Source organism: Cherax quadricarinatus, chromosome 23, assembly GCF_038502225.1.
Source record: "Cherax quadricarinatus isolate ZL_2023a chromosome 23, ASM3850222v1, whole genome shotgun sequence".
In the NCBI taxonomy this organism is placed as follows: Eukaryota; Metazoa; Arthropoda; class Malacostraca; order Decapoda; family Parastacidae; genus Cherax; species Cherax quadricarinatus.
The window spans coordinates 8,508,101-8,534,136 of NC_091314.1; the positions used below are offsets into that span (position 1 = coordinate 8,508,101).

The 26,036-nt window shown below is 37.3% G+C and overlaps 1 protein-coding gene across 3 annotated transcripts in view; it reads right to left on the reverse strand.

Moving 5' to 3' along the window:
* The window catches only part of LOC128685786 (guanine nucleotide exchange factor for Rab-3A), a 226,125-nt gene that overhangs the window by 42,189 nt on the left and 157,900 nt on the right, over nt 1-26,036 (reverse strand). For 2 of the 3 annotated variants that reach the window (XM_053772441.2, XM_053772438.2), the window contains 3 exons: nt 24,843-24,942; nt 10,777-10,843; nt 6,911-8,952 (listed from right to left, as the gene is read on the reverse strand). In XM_053772441.2, coding sequence (XP_053628416.2) covers nt 8,885-8,952; nt 10,777-10,843; nt 24,843-24,942 — 235 coding nt within the window. In that variant the 3' untranslated portion in view covers nt 6,911-8,884. Of the gene's footprint in view, nt 1-6,910; nt 8,953-10,776; nt 10,844-24,842; nt 24,943-26,036 lie in introns of those variants that run through there. The other variant, XM_070087858.1, reaches the window with a different exon arrangement.

Here is a 26,036-nt window from a genome sequence, read left to right on the forward strand (position 1 = left end):
TCACTCCTAAAAGATGGTATACCTTCCTGGCATCAATTGGTTGGCTATAGGTAGTTCTGGGTTCTGAGGGTCTATAGCTATTTTGGATCAGAAGAGGGTGTTAAAATTACTAAAAATCCAGGAGAATGTCTCAGTCATTTAGTAATAAATAGGAGACATTTCTGAGAGTAAAAAGAAACCAAGCATCTCCCCTGAACCATGGTCACTTCCGCTGACAGGTACTGCTGCTGTTCCTGGAAGCCACCTCTTATTCTACTTGTACAACACCAGGATGGCACCTCCATAACAGGAGGCTACCTGGAGGTTATTCTGGGGATCAACGCCCCCGCGGCCCAGTCCATGACCAGGCCTCCCAATGGATCAGGGTCTGATCAACTAGGCTGTTACTGCTGGCTGCACGCAGTCCAACGTACGAGCCACAGCCCGGCTGATCCGGCACTGACTTTAGGTATCTGTCCAGCTCTCTCTTGAAGGCAGCCAGGGGTTTATTGGCAATTTCCCTAATGCTTGATGGAGGCTGTTGAACAGTCTTGGGCCCAGGACACTTATGGTGTTTTCCCTTAGTGTACCAATGGCGCCCCTACTTTTAATCGGGGGCATTTTCCATCGCCTGCTCAGTCTTTTACTTTCGTAGGGAGTGATTTCTGTGTGCAAATTTGGGACCATTCCTTCCAGGATTTTCCAAGTGTAGATTACGATATATCTCTCCCTCCTGCGTTCCAACGAGTACAAGTCGAGTGCTTCTAAACGTTCCCAGTAGTTAAGGTGCTTGACAGAACTTATACGTGCAGTAAAGGATCTCTGTACACTCTCTAGATCTGCGATTTCACCTGCTTTGAATGGAGATGTTAATGTACAGCAGTATTCCAGCCTAGAGAGAACAAGTGATTTGAAAAGGATCATCATTGGCTTGGCATCTCTCATTTTGAATGTTCTCATTATCCATCCTATAATTTTCTTTGCACATGCGATTGTGGCACTGTTGTGATCCTTGAAAGTGAGATCTTCAGACATTACTACTCCCGGGTCCCTTACATTATTTTTCCGCTCTATTGTATGGCCAGAGTAAAGCTTAACAAAACTTCTTGTTTAGATCATAGTACTAACTGTACAATGATCTTTCAGCTGATAATGGTAGCGTAAGAACTGACAAGAATGCCAGGAGTCTTTCACCTTCTATTTGCTACTCCTAGATCCAAAGATAACCTTCACCCATGGTTCTGCTAGATTGCCACCTGATGTCTCATTGGAGGGTCACCAGACATTCCCCTAAGATAACCCACTACAGCACCACCAACAAAAGCTACTTTAAAACCAACCCAATAATGATTCCTTTCCCTTCTGTCTAGGAGCTGAACCACTAAAATTTCTCTACTAATGAGACCAAAAGAAGAGGAAGGGTTGGGGGATGTTTAAATTTAATCAGAGGTGGTTCATATCCTCTTATCAAGAACTCCTTTGCCATGATAACAGATCCCACTTTGAAGGAGCTTGACTTCAGTTACAAGACAAAAGTAATTTTTTCCAGGTCCACATGAGACCTTGACAAGAAATTTGAAAAAAAGGACACTACTTATGGATGTTCTTGTAATACAATCTCTCTCTGATGATCTAACTTTCCATGCAGACTCTGCCTTTGCTTTGCTACATTTCCTACTCTAACATCCCCACTTCTTCCACTCTGGAAGCTCTTTTCATCTCAGATGTGTGGTATTGTGTGACCCTTATGAATTTAACATTTTCCCTTGAATATACTACTACTAGATATCTGTAGCTATCTAATGAGTTTCTTGAGGGAATACAAAATTTACCATTAAAAAAGTCTAATATTTAAATATTGAATGTGCAGGTGGACAAATTTATTTAACTTCATTGTAGAACACATCAAAGTACAATAATAATTTTTTTTAAGTTTTTATTAAAGACCAGCAATCAAGAAAATGCTTTTAACATCAAAATAGTTTCTTTAAGTCAAAAGATGGTTTATACTATCATACAAAGGGTGACCAATTTATGAAGTTATGGTTTGTATTAATGTTACCTCTAAAGGTACATTCTACCCTAAAGTTACAGTTATACAAATGCCAGCCATTATTAAGATTATTATAAGGCAAGACCATTTATTTCAGTAGTTTCACTATGCAGAAAAAACAATAGAGAATGATGACAAAAAGGTCCCTGTAATGTTTAAGAGTATGCTAAATCTAAACTAATGAGAACACTAACAGGTACACAATCTGTGAAGTAAAGAGTTTCGCTTTATTTTGTATGAGAGGTTTCTTGATACCAGTGAAAGGCTTTTCATTCAAGGAATTGAACGTGATTACCTCATATTTCCCTAGGCGTTGTATAGCCTCTACTGATTTAGCACTTCCCTTCTTCCTCACTCCCATGAATGTAGTTAATAATAATTCACTATTTACATGACAAAATTTCTGAAGAAAGTTTATTTTAAATACAAGTGATGACACAGCATTTCAGTATCTACAACCTATCTTCATTTTCTGTACAAAACTAAAGTCTCTAGTTAAGGATGTAAAATGTAATGAACACTCAAGTCAGTTATGTTCTGGTAATGAAAGCTCATAATTTAGCTGAAAAGAATTCAGCCATCAATGCAAGAAACAATGTATTTAACATGATTATCTTGGATATGATTAAAAATATCAACTTATAGTAGAACATCAACTGACATGTGATTGAGCAGTGTATAACATGGTTGAAAATTAAAGATATAATTTCAAATAGCACTAACTAAATTTAGGAGAAAATATGCAGTCCTGTGGGATCTTTCCTCTTTGCCTAGTCTTGCTTTTCGTGTACAAAACTTCATACACCACCAATTCACCGTGCATACATTTCCCATATGTTACTCAGTTATGTGTTAGTGAATTGATTTTGATTTTCAGCATTTGACCACCGCATTTCTGTAGTCGGTATGGCAATCAACAGAAATATTAGTGATGCTGGAGGTGCCAAGAACAAGTGCTCATGACCTTCAATTTTGTGCCTGCATAATTCCATAATTATCACATCATATTTCCTGCTATTTGGAAAATGCAGGGAACTACTCAGGACCCTGACACATCTAGAAGCATTACATTACTTTGAAATGAGGTCTGGAATAGATGATGTTATCTTACTGTCTGCTGCAGGGTAAAACAGACCAGAAATGCACTACAGAATACCAGAGCACTCTGGTACAATCATCTAATGACAATTCTGCATTAGTATTGGTTTAAGATCTCAACCATCCATCTCAGTCCAGTAGGGCCACACTATCCTTTTCAAGATCATTGATATACACCAGAATTTAAGACAAGAAAAAATTGCAGTAATTTATGCAATTTTTCAACTTCATATATTGCATTTTAATTATGGACACCTCACTATATCCAAATATAATTACATTTTTTTTTTTTTAGAATAACAAGACCTGGAGATACTTTAAGAAATTTGTTTGGCTTTTTTTGAGGGGCCCAAGAACAGCCCTATTTTTTCGATGTGTTCTCCACTTTGTTTAATATGATATTCAGGAACACGACTACCGTGTTATTCAAAGGTCAACTGTACATATAAGAAATCTAAATCCTTTTCATGTATTACTGACCCATCCTATGCCAGCTTTCCTAATACGATATCAATAAATATCGGTACTTTGAAATTAATAAAAGCGGCAAACTCTTTAGCATTTAATTCTAGATCTGCTGACTCTTTGGGAAGACTTGTACATAATGTGCATGTGTATGTTTGTGTATATGTTATACAAACTGTCAGTGAGAAAAGATGGCACAAAATTATACAACTAATTGTTTTATTAAACTTTTTTTTTTTTTAGAAAATGTTAACAAACAGATCCTTCAATAATACTGAAGATGACTCTTAGAAGTCTCCTGACAGACCAGTTTATGCATGGAACATGGGTTTTTCTTGCATAAATTTTTATTAATCACAGTAATATTTAATTTTATATTAGTACCTTAAACCAACATCAATTTTTTCTGAATGTACAACAAAATTCTTTATCACAGCATTTTAATTTTTAAGGGAAAAAAAAATTAAGTGTCAAGCCATGCACTAAAGGACTTAAATTTGGATGCTGCTGCAATTTATTTAGCAAATATAGTCCCCTCAAATCTAAGGAAATAATAGAGTAGACTCTAACGTTCACTACTACATACCTCATTTTCAATAAATTTAAAAAAAGGAATACTATTATTATTATAATCAAAAAGAAGCGCTAAGCCACAAAAGGAATACTAGTGATGCTGAAATTGCAAAAAGTGTAACCATGAAACTGACTGTTTTGAAAACTGGAGATTATAGTTAAGCTTAAAAATGGTGCATATGTGATGAAGATGGTGCTCGCCTTTGGTGTTAGAGAATCAACAGTTCCTTCGGTTTAAGACAGTGAGATGAGAAGAGCTTTTGCAATGAGTAACCCAAAATGCAGAATGCTGAAAAAAATATCAGACAATACTGCTAAAACAAAAGTTTATTATTATTACAATCAGAACTCAGCCTTAAATCCACAAGGGTCATACAACGCTGACAAAAGTTTGAATGCATTGATTGAGCATAAAACAAAGAAAGGCGTTTCACTTAGTGCCCTTATGATAAATATATTATATTGTATTATAAAATAATTTGTGAGCAGGAAGATAAGTCTGAAATGATTCAACAGTTTAAGCTTGCAAGTGGCTAAATAATTATCGAGCTTAGTGTGGAAAGTGCATCTGCTGGCTACACTGCTACAGGAAACTTCCCTACAGAGCTGGAGAAATTTATTTCTGAGAGTGGGTAAAAGCTTGAGTGTTTAATGTCGAAACAGCATTATGTGCATTGATGTAACAGGCAGTTTTGAGTGCAAGCTGATACTTATTTACCACTCCCAGTGTCTTCATGTTTACAAATGTAGACAAACACTGCCTGATATTTGGCTGTCCAACAAGACAGCATGGATGAATGAGGCATTGTTTGGCGAGCAATTCAAGCATTGTTTTATTTCTTCAGTCATGATGTACTTGTTCTAAAAGAACTTCTCACTCAAGGTTCTCCCTCTTGATAATTCCCATAGCCATCTTCTGCTTTTGCAGTTCGTGCACTTACATGTGAATTTTTTTTTTTTACCACCAAATTCAACATTTGATACAACCACTGGATGGAAGAGTGATTAAGACACTTAGGTGCCACTAGACACAAAAGATATGGAAACTCCTTGCAGCAGTAGATGACAATAAAGACACTAGTGTTAGTGTTCTGGCATAAATTTAAAATTGCAGATTCAATAGCCTACATACAAGTTACATGGGCTAAGTGCCTCAAACAACAGATGCATGCTAAAGAAAATTATGGACTAGTGTGGTGAAGAATTTCACAGATTTTTTCATCAATATAAAGTCCAGGAAACTGTGGATCTGGCAAGATAAATGCCGGGTGAGGATTTTGAAGATATGGAGGCAGAAGACATAAATGAATTCTTAGAAAATGAAAAAAAAAAAAAAGCTACAAGAAAATGATAAAAGTACTCGATTCCCAGATAGATGGGAGGCAAATAACAGATTATTATTATAATAATAACTAAGTACTAAATAAATAACAAAAATGTACAATATTGCGACTTTAACAATCTGCAGTCACAACGAGTGTGACTTTGTAAATGGTCCAAGTCGGACTAAAACATCGTCGTAATTATTTGTGTAAGTGCTAAACCCACAAGGGTCATACACCATAAGATAATAGAAAAGGATGAGGAAGAACCTGAAGCTAAACAGTTGACACTCAAAAGATATATATACATGAGACAATGCATGCTATTGGTAAAGCTGCAGACTGTTTGACTGAGGAACCCTGACTTGTCTACAAGCACTGCTGTGAATCAGGGTCTGGAGTACTGATGCCTCATCATAAGCTGTCTAAAGTACTGCAGGATAAAACACAGCCAGGATGCCTTACAGAATATCCGAGTACAACTGTCAAGTAACAATGCTGTGTCGATCTCAGCCCAAGAACCACAGCCATCTACCTCAATCCAGTATGACCACAGTAACCCTGTCCAACAAGGTCAAAATCAACCTACATCAGCAGTCAGAATTTAAGGTAGAGCAACATTAATCATAAAATTTAAGGTAGAGCAACATTAATCCTCTCCACACATTTTTAGAACAAGCAATGATATCTACAATTTAAGGTATCAGAAACTATTATTTTTGACAAATTAAGAAATTTAAATGAAATTACTGATTAATTTTTTTTGGCATGATAGAGCCTGATATATTAAATTTGAAAACTTAAATACTTACCAGTAAATGTCTGCTACTTTTTTTTTTATTAACACATCAGCCGTCTCCCACCAGGGCAGGGTGGCCCGAAAAAGAAAAACTCTCATCATTCACTCCATCACTGCCTTGCCAGAGGCGCACTGACACTACAGTTATAAAACTGCAACATTAACACCCCTCCTTGAGTGCAGACACTGTACTTCCCATCTCCAGGACTCAAGTCGCGCCTGCCAGTTTCCCCAAATCACTTCATAAATGTTACCTTGCTCACACTCCAACAACACATCAAGTACTAAAAACCATTTGACTCCATTCACTCCTATGAAACACGCTCACGCATGCCTGCTGGAAGTCCAAGCCCCTCGCACACAAAACCTCCTTTATCCCCTCTCTCCAACCTTTCCTAGGCCGACCCCTACCGCGCCTTCCCTCCACTACATATACTCTTATCTCTTTAAGCATGGATTATAAAACTGATATCTATTTTTCACTATAGATACGAAATTTTGTAGAATTCTGATCAGTCAGATGAAGGAATAATGGCCTACAGGTTTAGTGCTTCAGTTTTTTAATATGGTAAAAGATCTATTGGGTTTAGTACTTTTTGTGAATACAATAATAGTAATTGCTCCAATTTTCTAAAATTATTTTTATTACATATTTGACACAGAAACATTTGATTAAAATAGTAAATTAACAGCATCATTTAGTATTTACCTTTATAATAATTTGTTTTTCCAATTTATATCCTCTTAATACAAGATAATGAGTGACTGTCAATGAATACATGGAACAATGGACTAGGACTCGAAACCTACTGTACACTCTATGGCTGAGAATTACAGTTTTGGACCTGCTACATGCACAAACCTTGGTTTGAGTTCCAGTCCATCCTAGCTCTACACTTTTAATAAAATCACTGCAAATTTAAATGGATAATGTTAACACTTATGACATGTTAAAAATTCTTGTTTGAAAGTCCCTTTTCGAGTATTTTGTTAGCATGCAGTACCCAATGACCCATTCATACTCAGCTACTAAATTATTAAGTCCTTTTTCCATCTTTGCCTCACCCATAAAATTTAAAACATTACAAAGTCACTACTTCATAGTACCAGTAGTAATCCATAATAATTTTTAAATAAAAATTATACAAAAAATACAATGAAACCATTAGGGACTAACAATGAAGTATTAATAAAAGTTTTTTTATAATCTTTGTAAAATACAGATTTATATATTATATATATGTATATATTTACAAAATGTCAGATCTTGAGAGAGAGAGAACATCTAACAGTTACTTAAGGATAACTTATAATTAAGATTTTAATTATGCATGGGTATGACAAATCCCCATTTTCACTAAAATGAATGGTAAATAGGAAAATGTATAAAAAAATTGTGAATATACAGTACTATATCTATAGTTATTGTACTCCATGCTTAGGTTTCACTGATTAACCCACAGTATATTTATAAAGTTGCTGACCTTTATTATAAAGGCTCAAATTAATGTTGGCTGAATAGAATTATTTTATATAAAACAAAATCATTTGCCAGAATAGTATAGGTATATACCAAAGGATACAGATCTACTTACAAACTTTTACTACACAGAGTGTAGATTATCACAGGCCTTACATCTGAAAGATAATACTCAAGGCTAAAGCAGCACTTGTTATTCTATACAAGTGAACAAGCACCACCTTATTCAGATTAAAGCCTAAGTTAAACATGACCTACGTGCAACAGTAAATAACAGCACTACAAAAACCTTATCTACTATTCTTCCCTGCACTTACCCCGTGGTCTAAACTTCTGCAATTTTAGGGAAAAAAATATGAGCTTCTGATAAATGATCATTTGCATAACAATCCGAGGCAACGTTGCAGATGCACAACAACGTTTTCAGATGCACAACATCACAGACTATAATATGACATGGTCGCATTACCAATACAGAGATGCATCACTTTCCCAAGTTTCACCATGGTACAACAATAATATACCTAGCAAAAATTTAATTCAGTACCGGTTATTGTAAATAAATTGATCATAATATGCAAAAATATTTTTGTGTACGGCACTGCACTTATAACAACAGAACAACTGATAATGTATATCTATAAAATTCCAAGTGTTCTATGAGTGACAGTATCATGAATGATGGAAAAACAAAAAATCGTGAAACTGAGTATCTCAAATGTGACAAGTTTTGACAATCTACTCTTGAAGCCTGGAATGAGGCCACACCATTGTTAATTTCAGTTCAATCAGATTATTGCTGCCAGCAGCTTGCAGGCCAACACAGTCATTACAACCTAACTGATCTCACAGCTGTTCCTACTGAATTTTCCATTCACTTCAATTCAATATTACTATCATTTTTTCTGGTCATGTAGTGTTCAATCATAAATTTCTTTATCAAGAGAAGTACACACATGACTACTTGTGCTGGTACATGAATACTAAAGCTTAATAAAAGATTTGCCAAGATGCTTATAGTGTCACATTAATATCTATTATAAATATGCCAGAACACTTTTGGCATTTTTTAGTGATTTACAACAAAACTTTAGCAAATGAATGACTGAGGAAGCTCAAAATCCCAGACGTGCCAGAGCCATCTGGCGTCGAAGCTTCACTATCTCCCAGTACACATCGTGAACTGAGGGGAAAAAAATAATAAATTAGTCTTATTTAAAGATGTGCTATTGCACAAAGTAAAACCTATGATACTATCTGGGTTTAACACACTATTAGTAATTGTTAGGAAGAAAAATAGCACTGAACCCCTTTTTATTACAATATTTTTTTTTTTAACATACTGGCTGTCTCCCACCGAAGCAGAGTGACCCAAAAAAGAAGAAAACTATAAAGGTTATCTTATTTTTACATTTAGTAGTTTATAAAGGAGAAGGGATTACTAGCCCTTTGCTCCCATATATACAGTACATAAAAGTAAAAAAACTATGTGCTACTGAGTGAACAGGCCGAGTTGGTCCTCTCCTACTAAAGTAAGGGGACCACAAAAAAAGTAAACATTCATTTAAAAACTGTTCTGATAGATATGCACAATAAAATTCAGTATATGTCTTTCCCCACCCAAACACAGTCATAATAGCAAACACAGTCAATGCCGAATTGCAGAAAATATCTGCCTGGATGATGACTAACAAGCTTACCCTGAACACTGATAAAACCTATTTCATTCAGTTTGGAAACAAAGCTGCAAATGATCCAATTAACATAACGCTGAACGGATCATCAGTCACAAAACTCACAGAGGGAAAATTCCTAGGTATCCACCTTGACAGTAGCCTTAAGTTCCGGACACACAACAAATCACCAAGAAAATCTCCAAGAGTGTAGGCATACTATCAAAGATAAGGTACTACATTCCACAATCAACTCTCCTGACACTGTACCATTCACTCATATACCCTTATCTTACATATGGAATTTGTGCATGGGGATCAACAACATCCAATCACCTAAAACCCCTAATAACCCAGCAAAAGGCAGCAGTAAGAATGATAACAAATTCTCACTCCCGCCAGCATACTCCACCAATTTTCAAAAGTCTGAATCTGCTCACCATTAAGAACATCCATACTTATTCATGTGCCTACTACATACACAGAACAATTCATGCAAATATAAACCCTCCACTCAAACTTCTCCTCACCAACCCAAACAGGACACATGATGACAACACAAGACACAGATCTCTTTTTGATATACCTCGTGTCCATATCACACTGTGTAAAAACTCTATGCACATAAAGGGCCCCAAAATATGGAATTCATTACCAGAAGATATTAAAGTAACCCGGTCTGAAAATCAATTTAGGACTCTTCTCAAAAGCCACTTAATCACCCTAGACTAAACGCTAGTACTCAGTACACACATACTCACTTATGTTCTCCCACATTATAACTTCAACAATCACTTTGAACCTTTTATCCATTGTTGACAGAAATATAATTAAATCATTGTTTTCACAGAAAGCATTTTTGAATAAATGAATTTATATTTTGTCTTACACAAATTTTTATTCACTTATAATTAATAATCAACTGTTCAACTATGAAATAATTATTATCCTACTGTGCGACTATGATATAATTCTTAGTGTTAAGTAGTCTGTAAGCCAATAATGTTAAGTTGGCCCATAATGTCTAGGCATAATAGAGGCTCTCTTTGCATTGCATCCCACTATTGTAAATACAGAATCTCAATGTACTGTTTGCAAAGACATAAAATAAATAAATAAATAAATAAATATGAAAGAGATTAATCTTTAATATGACCCAGCATGGTGAATTTGCAAAGAAATTATTAATAAGACTGAAATTACAGTAAAATGTTATATACAATCCTTGGAACAGTTATTTACAAGATGAAATTATACTGAAGTTCAGATTTAAAAATTCAAGAAAATCAAAAGATTACAGATGCAAAACCATGAATCTATGCTTGCATACTCACTCGAACTCTTGACTAGACCAAGTTTAATGTATCGTAAATAGTTGAGAAAGTCACAGATGGCAATGATCTGAAAAAAAAAGTTACATTAAGTACTGCACATATACTTATTATATGGTGCTGTAATGTGTTACTTAATCTACATTTCATTCAGAGTTGCAATCAACATTATTTATGCTAAATGTCTTGCACAATGCATTTCAAGTTTTGTGCATAACTCTACACATCTCACAAAAGTTAATAAAACAAAAGATACATACAGTGGAACCTCTACTTGCGAGTGTGTCCATGTGCGAGTTTTTCCAAATATGAGCAGTCGATGGGTCAATTTTTTGCTTCCATGCATGAGCAAAATTTCCATAAGCGAGCAGACCTCAAGGCAGCTTCCTTGACACTGTTGAGGGGCTCTTGCTCTTGATCTCGGGAATTGTATCTCATTTGTTTGTTGGACTATCTTATTGAAACTTGGGCAATGTATGATGGAAAGATACTTCTTAACGTACACCAAAAATGAAAGAAATCTCAGCATAAATAATGGAGTTCACTTCTCAGCAATTAGCCACCCCTTAGCAGTAATTTCGAATGGTTTTTATGGTTGTATTCTTATTTTTTTAGTCTCATTTGATAGAATGGAAGATATACATATACATGTATATACGTATTACAGAAACAGATATGATTTTGATTGCTTTCACGGCGAAAAGTACCTCGAAATTGACCTCAACAAAGGAGAAATGGTCCATTGCTTGGCTATGTTTCAGAGTAAACAAATGACATCACTGTCCATTCCAATATGCAGTCGTGAACGGGTTGACATTATTTATACAATTATTGCAATAAGGAATAACAGTAAATCTTATATTTTTGTGTGAATAAAAATTACAAGGATGTGTGATGTCACCGTGGTTATTTAATATATTTATAGATGGGGTTGTAAGAGAAGTAAATGCGAGGGTCTTGGCAAGAGGCGTGGAGTTAAAAGATAAAGAATCACACAAAGTGGGAGTTGTCACAGTTGCTCTTCGCTGATGACACTGTGCTCTTGGGAGATTCTGAAGAGAAGTTGCAGAGATTGGTGGATGAATTTGGTAGGGTGTGCAAAAGAAGAAAATTAAAAGTGAATACAGGAAAGAGTAAGGTTATGAGGATAACAAAAAGATTAGGTGATGAAAGATTGGATATCAGATTGGAAGGAGAGAGTATGGAGGAGGTGAATGTTTTCAGATATTTGGGAGTGGACGTGTCAGCGGATGGGTCTATGAAAGATGAGGTGAATCATAGAATTGATAAGGGGAAAAGGGTGAGTGGTGCACTTAGGAGTCTGTGGAGACAAAGAACTTTGTCCTTGGAGGCAAAGAGGGGAATGTATGAGAGTATAGTTTTACCAACGCTCTTATATGGGTGTAAAGCATGGGTGATGAATGTTGCAGCGAGGAGAAGGCTGGAGGCAGTGGAGATGTCATGTCTGAGAGCAATGTGTGGTGTGAATATAATGCAGAGAATTCGTAGTTTGGAAGTTAGGAGGAGGTGCGGGATTACCAAAACTGTTGTCCAGAGGGCTGAGGAAGGGTTGTTGAGGTGTTTCAGACATGTAGAGAGAATGGAGCGAAACAGAATGACTTCAAGAGTGTATCAGTCTGTAGTGGAAGGAACGCGGGGTAGGGGTCGGCCTAGGAAAGGTTGGAGGGAGGGGGTAAAGGAGGTTTTGTGTGCGAGGGGCTTGGACTTCCAGCAGGCATGCGTGAGCGTGTTTGATAGGAGCGAATGGAGACAAATGGTTTTTAATACTTGACGTGCTGTTGGAGTGTGAGCAAAATAACATTTATGAAGGGGTTCAGGGAAACCGGCAGGCCGGACTTGAGTCCTGGAGATGGGAAGTACAGTGTCTGCACTCTGAAGGAGGGGTGTTAATGTTGCAGTTTAAAAATTGTAGTGTAAAGCACCCTTCTGGCAAGACAGTGATGGAGTGAATGATGGTGAAAGTTTTTCTTTTTCGGGCCACCCTGCCTTGGTGGGAATCGGCCAGTGTGATAATAAATAAAATAATAATAATAATATGTATAATAATATGTATAATAATAATATTTTTTTTTTTCAACAAGTCGGCCATCTCCCACCGAGGCAGGGTGACCCAAAAAAGAAAGAAAATCCCCAAAAAGAAAATACTTTCATCATCATTCAACACTTTCACCACACTCGCACATTATCACTGTTTTTGCAGAGGTGCTCAGAATACAACAGTTTAGAAGCATACACATATAAAGATACACAACATATCCCTCCAAACTGCCAATATCCCAAACCCCTCCTTTAAAGTGCAATCACTGTACTTCCCATTTCCAGGACTCAAGTCCGACTATATGAAAATAACCGGTTTCCCTGAATCCCTTCACTAAATATTACCCTGCTCACACTCCAACAGATCGTCAGGTCCCAAGTATCATTCGTCTCCATTCACTCCTATCTAACACACTCACGCACGCTTGCTGGAAGTCCAAGCCCCTTGCCCACAAAACCTCCTTTACCCCCTCTTTCCAACCCTTTCGAGGACGACCCCTACTCCGCCTTCATTTCCCTATAGATTTATATGCTTTCCCAATTTGATATCCAATTTTTCTTTATCTAAATCATTTGACACCCTCATCACCTTACTCTTTTTTATGTTCACTTTCAACTTTCTGCCTTTACACATATTCCCAAACTCATCCACTAACCTTTGCAATTTTTCTTTAGAATCTCCCATAAGCACAGTATCATCAGCAAAAAGTAACTGTGTCAATTCCCATTTTGAATTTGATTCCCCAAAATTTAATCCCATCCCTCTCCCGAACACCCTAGCATTTACTTCCTTTACAACCCCATCTATAAATATATTAAACAACCATGGTGACATTACACATCCCTGTCTAAGACCTACTTTTACCGGGAAGTAGTCTCCCTCTCTTCTACACACCCTAACTTGAGCCTCACTATCCTCATAAAAACTCTTTACAGCATTTAGTAACTTACCACCTATTCCATATACTTGCAACATCTGCCACATTGCTCCTCTATCCACTCTATCATATGCCTTTTCTAAATCCATAAATGCAATAAAAACTTCCCTACCTTTATCTAAATACTGTTCAGATATATGCTTCAATGTAAACACTTGATCTACACATCCCCTACCCACTCTGAAACCTCCTTGCTCATCCGCAATCCTACATTCTGTCTTACCTCTAATTCTTTCAATTATAACCCTACCATACACTTTTCCTGGTATACTCAGTAAACTTATTCCTCTATAATTTTTACAGTCTCTTTCGTCCCCTTTCCCTTTATATAAAGGGACTATACATGCTCTCCGCCAATCCCTAGGTACCTTCCCCTCTTTCATACATTTATTAAACAAAAGTACCAACCACTCCAACACTATATCCCCCCCCCTGCTTTTAACATTTCTGTCATGATCCCATCAGTTCCAGCTGCTTTACCCACTTTCATTTTACGTAATGCCTCACGTACCTCCCCCACACTTACATTCTGCTCTTCTTCACTCCTAAAAGATGGTATACCTCCCTGACCAGTGCATGAAATTACTGCCTCTGTTTCTTCCTTAACATTTAAAAGTTCATCAAAATATTCTCGCCATCTACCTAATACCTCCATCTCCCCATCTACTAACTCCCCTACTCTGTTTTTAACTGACAAATCCATACTTTCCCTAGGCTTTCTTAACTTGTTTAACTCACTCCAAAATTTTTTCTTATTTTCATTAAAATTTCTTGACAGTGCCTCTCCCACTCTATCATCTGCTCTCCTTTTGCACTCTCTCACCACTCTCTTTACCTTTCTTTTACTCTCCATATACTCTGCTCTTCTTATAACACTTCTGCTTTGTAAAAACCTCTCATAAGCTACCTTTTTCTCTTTTATCACACCCTTTACTTCATCATTCCACCAATCACTCCTCTTTCCTCCTGCCCCCACCCTCCTATAACCACAAACTTCTGCCCCACATTCTAATACTGCATTTTTAAAACTATTCCAACCCTCTTCAACCCCCCCACTACTCATCTTTGCACTAGCCCACCTTTCTGCCAATAGTCGCTTATATCTCACCCGAACTTCCTCCTCCCTTAGTTTATACACTTTCACCTCCCTCTTACTTGTTGTTGCCACCTTCCTCTTTTCCCATCTACCTCTTACTCTAACTGTAGCTACAACTAAATAATGATCCGATATATCAGTTGCCCCTCTATAAACATGTACATCCTGGAGCCTACCCATCAACCTTTTATCCACCAATACATAATCTAATAAACTACTTTCATTACGTGCTACATCATACCTTGTATATTTATTTATCCTCTTTTTCATGAAATATGTATTACTTATTACCAAATCTCTTTCTACACATAGCTCAATTAAAGGCTCCCCATTTACATTTACCCCTGGCACCCCAAATTTACCTACTACTCCCTCCATAACATTTTTACCCACTTTAGCATTGAAATCCCCAACCACCATTACTCTCACACTTGATTCAAAACTCCCCACGCATTCACTCAACATTTCCCAAAATCTCTCTCTCTCCTCTACACTTCTCTCTTCTCCAGGTGCATACACACTTATTATAACCCACTTTTCACATCCAATCTTTATTTTACTCCACATAATCCTTGAATTAATACATTTATAGTCCCTCTTTTCCTGCCATAGCTTATCCTTCAACATTATTGCTACTCCTTCTTTAGTTCTAACTCTATTTGAAACCCCTAACCTAATCCCATTTATTCCTCTATTATTATTCTACGTATAATAATATGTACACCTACCATTTGACTTACGACCTGCCGACTTACGACAACTCAACTTACGGCCATGTTTTTTATGCCAAATTTCTGGGAAATAAACAACTATTTGTGTTGTACACAATGTTTATCCTAAACCTTACAGTATAAAATACTGTACTAACAGCATAAAAAGTAAAGTAAAACATGAAATACCAAAATAAAACAATAAAATAAAGTCATTACAAAAATGTTTTGTTGATATTCAGTAGTAAAGTTCGACTTACGACCATTTCGACTTACGACTGGTTTCTCGGAACCGAACTCAGCCGTAAGTCGGATGGTAGGTGTATATTAATAATAGTATAATAATACAATAATAATAATATGTATAATAATACATATATAATAATAAATATAATAATTATAATAATAATTATAATAGCATCAAAAGGCCGTCACTAGATGGCAGTGTTTACCACAACAAAGAGGGAGCGGTTGTGGCCACCTCCACCTGTTACATAATGACGTATATTTTATTCTTTCTAGAGTATATATCATGTTTCTATGTTATTTATATTGTTTGTTATGTCATATTAGATGAACTGTGATAGATAAATAAGCCATATAGAGTGTGAGGGAAAAGTTCAATAGATAGGAGTAGCAATATAGTAACAATAGTTTCATTACCGGCTACTAGTTAAGGTAGGGTAAGTCACGCTCCCGCCTTTCTTCCCCCTCTTTTGAGTAATGTACACTGCCATGGAGAGTGATTATTTAAGCAGTGGGTAACCTGTCTATCTTTTCAGCTTGGATGACAGTGAGGGTCACCTGTCAATCAACGAGCAGAACAGGAGAAGGACTAACGTCCAGAGACTTCTCCATTTTGGATCTCATTACCTGTGCACCTGTATGAAATTGCAGGACGTAACCCCACATCATTGCAGCGGTAAAGAACCTGCTTTCCTGTCATCGGGATACTACTCACGGCGTTAATCTGTGAAGAACTAGCCAGTGGTGGTCACCAACACCTGCGACCCCCCCCCCCATCATCAGCAACGGCTACGATTTCAACAAGCAGTGTCACCAACACCAGACACCCAAGTGTTAAATTAGCGTTGAGTTCAGTTATCATTTATATTTTTCCTTTTTCATTTTCTTTAATGTAGGATTAATATTTCATATTTAAGTGTTTTATATTTTATATTTTCTACATAATAAAGTGTTTATGTTTGTCTGTTATTATTTCTTTTTCTATTCACTAATTTTCCTGAGGAGGAGCCAGCCTGGGTAATACTTTCTGAAGTTGTTACAGGGCTGAGTAAGCCTTCACATAGAGGATATTAGCGAAATTGTTCATGAAGTATTTTGCCTGGTGTCTAGACAAACTCGCGTCCACCGCCGAGACCGCCCATACCACTACGTGAATGACATATTTTATTCATTTTAGAGTATATATCAGGTTTCTATGTTATTTATATTGTTTATTATGTCATATTAGATGAAGTGAGATAGATAAATAAGCCATAGAATTGATATTTGCGAAATTATTGAAGTACAGAATTCCACTGGAACGGATTAATTGCATTTCAATTAATTTAAATGAGGAAAATTGACTCTGCTAACGAGCAAATCCAGTTGCAAGCAAGGTCATGGAACAGATTCAACTCGCAAGTTGAGGTTCCATTATACTGGCATGCTAACAACTGGATAAAATAACACACATTGGAAAAGTAATATGCTCCATAAAGCATAACAAATAAACATATATTTATTTTTTTTTTTTTATTATCACACCGGCCGATTCCCACCAAGGCAGGGTGGCCCGAAAAAGAAAAACTTTCACCATCATTCACTCCATCACTGTCTTGCCAGAAGGGTGCTTTACACTACAGTTTTTAAACTGCAACATTAACACCCCTCCTTCAGAGTGCAGGCACTGTACTTCCCATCTCCAGGACTCAAGTCCGGCCTGCCGGTTTCCCTGAATCCCTTCATAAATGTTACTTTGCTCACACTCCAACAGCACGTCAAGTATTAAAAACCATTTGTCTCCATTCACTCCTATCAAACACGCTCACGCATGCCTGCTGGAAGTCCAAGCCCCTCGCACACAAAACCTCCTTTACCCCCTCCCTCCAACCCTTCCTAGGCCGACCCCTACCCCGCCTTCCTTCCACTACAGACTGATACACTCTTGAAGTCATTCTGTTTCGCTCCATTCTCTCTACATGTCCGAACCACCTCAACAACCCTTCCTCAGCCCTCTGGACAACAGTTTTGGTAATCCCGCACCTCCTCCTAACTTCCAAACTACGAATTCTCTGCATTATATTCACACCACACATTGCCCTCAGACATGACATCTCCACTGCCTCCAGCCTTCTCCTCGCTGCAACATTCATCACCCACGCTTCACACCCATATAAGAGCGTTGGTAAAACTATACTCTCATACATTCCCCTCTTTGCCTCCAAGGACAAAGTTCTTTGTCTCCACAGACTCCTAAGTGCACCACTCACTCTTTTTCCCTCATCAATTCTATGATTCACCTCATCTTTCATAGACCCATCCGCTGACACGTCCACTCCCAAATATCTGAATACGTTCACCTCCTCCATACTCTCTCCCTCCAATCTGATATTCAATCTTTCATCACCTAATCTTTTTGTTATCCTCATAACCTTACTCTTTCCTGTATTCACCTTTAATTTTCTTCTTTTGCACACCCTACCAAATTCATCCACCAATCTCTGCAACTTCTCTTCAGAATCTCCCAAGAGCACAGTGTCATCGGCAAAGAGCAGCTGTGACAACTCCCACTTTGTGTGTGATTCTTTATCTTTTAACTCCACGCCTCTTGCCAAGACCCTCGCATTTACTTCTCTTACAACCCCATCTATAAATATATTAAACAACCACGGTGACATCACACATCCTTGTCTAAGGCCTACTTTTACTGGGAAAAAATTTCCCTCTTTCCTACATACTCTAACTTGAGCCTCACTATCCTCGTAAAAACTCTTCACTGCTTTCAGTAACCTACCTCCTACACCATACACTTGCAACATCTGCCACATTGCCCCCCTATCCACCCTGTCATACGCCTTTTCCAAATCCATAAATGCCACAAAGACCTCTTTAGCCTTATCTAAATACTGTTCACTTATATGTTTCACTGTAAACACCTGGTCCACACACCCCCTACCTTTCCTAAAGCCTCCTTGTTCATCTGCTATCCTATTCTCCGTCTTACTCTTAATTCTTTCAATTATAACTCTACCATACACTTTACCAGGTACACTCAACAGACTTATCCCCCTATAATTTTTGCACTCTCTTTTATCCCCTTTGCCTTTATACAAAGGAACTATGCATGCTCTCTGCCAATCCCTAGGTACCTTACCCTCTTCCATACATTTATTAAATAATTGCACCAACCACTCCAAAACTATATCCCCACCTGCTTTTAACATTTCTATCTTTATCCCATCAATCCCGGCTGCCTTACCCCCTTTCATTTTACCTACTGCCTCACGAACTTCCCCCACACTCACAACTGGCTCTTCCTCACTCCTACAAGATGTTATTCCTCCTTGCCCTATACACGAAATCACAGCTTCCCTATCTTCATCAACATTTAACAATTCCTCAAAATATTCCTTCCATCTTCCCAATACCTCTACCTCTCCATTTAATAACTCTCCTCTCCTATTTTTAACTGACAAATCCATTTGTTCTCTAGGCTTTCTTAACTTGTTAATCTCACTCCAAAACTTTTTCTTATTTTCAACAAAATTTGTTGATAACATCTCACCCACTCTCTCATTTGCTCTCTTTTTACATTGCTTCACCACTCTCTTAACTTCTCTCTTTTTCTCCATATACTCTTCCCTCCTTGCATCACTTCTACTTTGTAAAAACTTCTCATATGCTAACTTTTTCTCCCTTACTACTCTCTTTACATCATCATTCCACCAATCGCTCCTCTTCCCTCCTGCACCCACTTTCCTGTAACCACAAACTTCTGCTGAACACTCTAACACTACATTTTTAAACCTACCCCATACCTCTTCGACCCCATTGCCTATGCTCTCATTAGCCCATCTATCCTCCAATAGCTGTTTATATCTTACCCTAACTGCCTCCTCTTTTAGTTTATAAACCTTCACCTCTCTCTTCCCTGATGCTTCTATTCTCCTTGTATCCCATCTACCTTTTACTCTCAGTGTAGCTACAACTAGAAAGTGATCTGATATATCTGTGGCCCCTCTATAAACATGTACATCCTGAAGTCTACTCAACAGTCTTTTATCTACCAATACATAATCCAACAAACTACTGTCATTTCGCCCTACATCATATCGTGTATACTTATTTATCCTCTTTTTCTTAAAATATGTATTACCTATAACTAAACCCCTTTCTATACAAAGTTCAATCAAAGGGCTCCCATTATCATTTACACCTGGCACCCCAAACTTACCTACCACACCCTCTCTAAAAGTTTCTCCTACTTTAGCAGTCAAGTCCCCTACCACAATTACTCTCTCACTTGGTTCAAAGGCTCCTATACATTCACTTAACATCTCCCAAAATCTCTCTCTCTCCTCTGCATTCCTCTCTTCTCCAGGTGCATACACGCTTATTATGACCCACTTCTCGCATCCAACCTTTACTTTAATCCACATAATTCTTGAATTTACACATTCATATTCTCTTTTCTCCTTCCATAACTGATCATTTAACATTACTGCTACCCCTTCCTTTGCTCTAACTCTCTCAGATACTCCAGATTTAATCCCATTTATTTCCCCCCACTGAAACTCTCCTACCCCCTTCAGCTTTGTTTCGCTTAGGTCCAGGACATCCAACTTCTTTTCATTCATAACATCAGCAATCATCTGTTTCTTGTCATCCGCACTACATCCACGCACATTTAAGCAACCCAGTTTTATAAAGTTTTTCTTCTTCTCTTTTTTAGTAATTGTATACAGGAGAAGGGGTTACTAGCCCATTGCTCCCGGCATTTTAGTCGCCTCATACGACACGCATGGCTTACGGAGGAAAGATTCTTTTCCACTTCCCCATGGACAATAGAAGAAATAAAAAAGAACAAGAGCTATTTAGAAAAAGGAGAAAAACCTAGATTTTTTTTTTTTTTTTTTTTTCAACAAGTCGGCCGTCTCCCACCGAGGCAGGGTGACCCAAAAAAGAAAGAAAATCCCCAAAAAGAAAATACTTTCATCATCATTCAACACTTTCACCACACTCGCACATTATCACTGTTTTTGCAGAGGTGCTCAGAATACAACAGTCTAGAAGCATAAACATATAAAGATACACAACATATCCCTCCAAACTGCCAATATCCCAAACCCCTCCTTTAAAGTGCAGGCATTGTACTTCCCATTTCCAGGACTCAAGTCCGACTATATGAAAATAAATAAAAAACCTAGATGTATGTATATATATATATGCATGTGCGTGTCTGTGAAGTGTGACCAAAGTGTAAGTAGGAGTAGCAAGATATCCCTGTTATCTTAGCGTGTTTATGAGACAGAAAAAGAAACCAGCAATCCTACCATCATGCAAAACAGTTACAGGTTTTTGTTTCACAGTCATCTGGCAGGACGGTAGTACTTCCCTGGGTGGTTGCTGTCTACCAACCTACTACATATATTTGTAGGAACAAAAGATTTTGATTCTACATTCACTGATGCCCCATTCTTTCTTAAGCTATCAAATAGGTGGATAAAAATTGCAAGGGGAGGGGAAACAGGACAAAAATGGAAAATGAACACTTTAAAAGAGTCACAGAGATAAGGAAGTAACTTCTTGACAAAGTGGACCCCAAGATGATCACTATCCAATGAATTTGCTCATAGACCAGGCCTCCTGACTTTAAAAAGGAATATTACAGGAATAATATTTAACCCTTTCACTGACATGAAAGGGTTAACTTAAAAAAAAAAATTATATATTTTTTTTTTTTCAACAAGTCGGCCGTCTCACACCGAGGCAGGGTGACCCAAAAAAGAAAGAAAATCCCCAAAAAGAAAATACTTTCATCATCATTCAACACTTTCACCACACTCACACATTATCACTGTTTTTGCAGAGGAATGTCTACTTCAACGACCTTCTTCATCTCATCCCAGAATCACATGCATATGCAGACGACTGTACACTGACATTCACTTATCCAAGAGAAGAAATGCCAGCTGCTCTAAGCTACATCAATCACCAGCTGAGAGCTATATCAGCTTGGGAAAATAGATGGCAAGTAACATTTGCACCTGAGAAAACGCAAATGATGATCGTCTCTAGGCACCATGATGGTAATGCTGGTGCAGTAGTAAGGATGAATGGGAGGATGTTGGCACCTGGAGAAGAAGTTGATATCCTTGGGGTGAAATTTGACTCCAAACTAACCATGAAGAACCACGTTGTAAATCTTGCAAACAAGGCAGCCAGGAAGCTTACAGCACTTCGCCATATCACCCATCTGCTTGACAGTAGGGGTTGCAAGATCCTGTACGAGGCACAAGTACGCTCACACCTTGAGTATGCTCCACTTTCTTGGTTTGCCTGCCCCCCCTCTCATCTGCGACTGCTTGACAGAGTAGAGAACAGAGCAAGACGTCTCATCTCTCGCCTGGACCCATCCTGGATAGATCTGTCATTTCAGCAGAGCCTTCAACATAGGAGGGATGTGGGTGGCCTTACTGTTATGTACAAGGCCAATATTGTCAAAATACCACACTTGGATCCACTTCGAGGACAGCGTGAAACAAGCTTTTATGCCACAAGACGGGCAGAAAGCAGCAACTTCACTCTGGCTGTACCCTTCTCCAGAACATCACTCCATCTGAGATCATACATACCCAGGATGACTCGAGTATGGAACACATTCGTACAGCATAATGATGTCAACGAGATAAAGTCAGTTGATCAAATGAAAATGCTGGCCCACAGATGGCTCCAACTTCATCCTGTTCCCTACTTGTATGTCTCATAACAATAAAAATGCTTTCAAATGAGCTGATGTAGGTAACAGCTCTTAGCTTGCCAATAAAGTTAGGAATCCTTAACCTGTAAATAGCTGTCAATAAAGCTAGGGATCCTTAACCTTGTCAAACCCTGTGTAAAAAAAAAAAAAGAGACAGAGAGACAGAGAGAGAGAGAGACAGAGAGAGACAAAGACAGAGACAGAGAGAGAGAGAGAGAGAGAGAGAGAGAGAGACAGAGAGAGAGACAGAGAGACAGAGAGAGAGAGAGACAGAGAGAGAGAGAGAGACAGAGAGAGAGAGAGACAGAGAGAGAGAGACAGAGAGAGAGAGACAGAGAGAGAGAGAAAGAGAGAGAGAGAGAGAGACAGACAGACAGACAGACAGACAGACAGACAGAGAGAGAGAGAGAGAGAGAGAGAGAGATGGATGGATGTATTAATTTTATCTTATGAAATTATAGTCTTTTTTCTGAAGGTAATGACACAAAAAATGCAAAAATCTGATGGACGGAATTACGCAAGCCCAAAGTTGACATTGTTGATTTCACCCATTTTGAGTCCAGTTCCAAGTTCAAGTCAACCCAGTTCCTAGTTATTTCATTAGTAAGAACAAGAAACCACCCATTTAATTATCAGAACTATCCTATAATGTGCACAGAAGTCAATAATTTGGCCAGTTTTAGACAATACAGCCTCTCTTCACTTAGCGACAACTCGGACTTACAACGGGATCTCTGACCGATATGCATATGCAAATAATGTATATTAGAGCTATTTCCTCTATTCTGTTTGTTACAATATACAGTACACTACTGTATAAACATTGAAAAATATACTAAAAATGTTATAAATGGTGCAAAGGTGACATTAAAACAATATTAAACACTAGGGATTCCAGACACTAAAGCAACCTTTCCACTGTTCAATACTCATGTCCCCAGCTCTTCCAACATAACACTTACCCTCCATTTTGAATTAATCGTCACAAAAAATGGAAGTTTACCCTACTTCTCTGATTAATAAAATATAACCAACAATAATTGGTCATGGTTTAGGTTGTCCCAATAACTGAAGCAGACCTGGTGTAACCCCATAAAACAGACCCAGGGGGCTAGAGCCTTCCCTAACCTTCCTAGGGAAAATTACCAAAAGTTGAATATTTTTGTCTCTTTGAGCCCTATTTCAAGCTACTTCTGGTTTAAAACTGACCAAAATCACTACTTTACTAGTATCTTCCATTCTATCAAGTGATACCAAGAGTCAACCAATAAAACCATAAAAACTACCCTAAAAGACAGCTCAAAGATGTTATTTTAAACCAAACACAAGGTTAGAGATTTGTTTTTCCCATCATGCACTGTATTGGGCAGAATTTTTTAATACTGTGAATGCTCACCCCACACTTATTCCCTCATGTCTAGGCCAAAGTTTACTGCTGACAAGCATATATGAAAGAACTGTGCTTAAAATGCAGATCTACATGAATGACATTGGTGTCAATGACAGATTTATGTAAGAAACAGTGAAAGGATTGAGAAGCACATGAAAGAGTAAAGATAATGCATGCTAGGACCCAGGAGATGGTAAGGCAAGACATCTATCTGAACTCCTGCAAGTGTTAGTTCCTAGCTTAGCTAATAATAACTGGGATAACATGACTATGTAAAGACCAAATTACCAACACATTAAAGTTAAACCAAGAAATGGTAACAGTTCCCAAAATCCTTTTTATCAACTTTAAAATGACTATATTCACTAGAAGATTGTGGTGACAGAATTAAGAGTAAATTAAAACAAGATGTTGATACATAATGTATACATAGTATATTTTTTTACATTTATTTGTGTCACAAAGATTATAAAATTCAAAGAAATGATAAACAAAAATTCCTGCAATGCTGATAATTCAGAATTAGCAACAAAAAAGGGTAACAAAAAACTAAAGAATATGAATGAATTCCTCACTCACTGCTAAGAGGTTAAAGGCACAGTAAATGGCAATAAAAATAAATGTTTTGAAATATTTTTCTCTGCACTATAAAGTAACAAAATGCAATAGGCTATAAGAATGAAGTAAGTGAAGTAGTGGAGGAGTGTCAAAGGAGTTTAATATTTGGAATTAGTAGTACAGTGCAAACACAGCAGTTGAGTGAGAAGTATAGATAGGAAGGTCAATAATTATAAGATACAGGGTGTAATAGCTACATTCATGAAAGTAGCAGGATATTGTATTCTAAACTGCAATTAAAATTAGATCACACTGGAAAAAGGATTTGTCTTACCCTATTTCTGGCCAGCTGTGAGATATAATACCAGTCATCAGATTCCCCAAGTCGAAACCGGTACTTGCAGAAGCGAGGAACATCTAACAGCACACACTTTCTGCACAAATGTAAAAAATCAATATTTGATATTTACATGGAACAAGTATTACTAGTTTAATCTCCTAGTATTAATACTTGCAAGACAGCTATAAAATATTGATACAGGAGAGCCCCCAACTTACAACCAAGTTGCATTCTATATTTTCAACTTACAAATGAGTCAAGTGTTTAGAAAACAACGGTACAAGAGATGACTGTTTCATGTAAGTTCGTACTGTGGTTCCTAAGCGCCTCAGTTGTAAGTACAGATTTTTGTAACTTGTGGCATTTGTAATTTGGTGACTTCCTGTACTGTACAGTATATAAACTATATTCCTATCTCTGCTGTGTAACTCCTAAGCAAGAAAAAACTAGCTTAGTTAAAAAGCCTGCACAAGACAGTAACTAGTAATGTTAACACTGCAGCAACTAAGACCAATCCAACCATGTCTGGCTACAAGTACACACATGCACAATATGGTGTAGTAGCCCAAAAATTTTCCCATTTTTAACTAATAATTTAAAATGCTGCACCTTGTATTTATAGCAAGGTGTTGCTATTTATGTCAGAATACTGTACAGTTTATCACAAATGCCAATACAGTACACTAAATTACATTTACTTGACAATTATTTTCATAGCACCTATCAAAGTACTCTGAACTTTGTTAATTATCAAATACAATGCAATACATTTTCAGATACTCAAAGCACTAATGCCAAAGATTTATAAAAGTGAATCTTGTCTATTAAATTTAATCAAATTCCTTTATTCAAATTTGTCATCAGTTTCATAATATCTAATTAATAAAAGCCACATTTAGTCTAATAATTATAATAAATAACTAAACATTTCATTCAACAGTACTAAGCTATTGACCTACATGAGCCTAGTACTGTAATTCATTCACAGGCAAATATCACTTGCTACTTTTAAAAAATAGCCGAGGATTTATTAAAGGGATCAAACAGGGTGTCTTGCAAATGCAAACTTCATGCTTTAAGGGACTATCAGCTCTAAAATTACATTCTTGATTGGAATTCTGGATAAGGGACTGTATGATGCATACTAAGATATAATGATAGGCAAGAATAAAAAAAAAATACAACTAT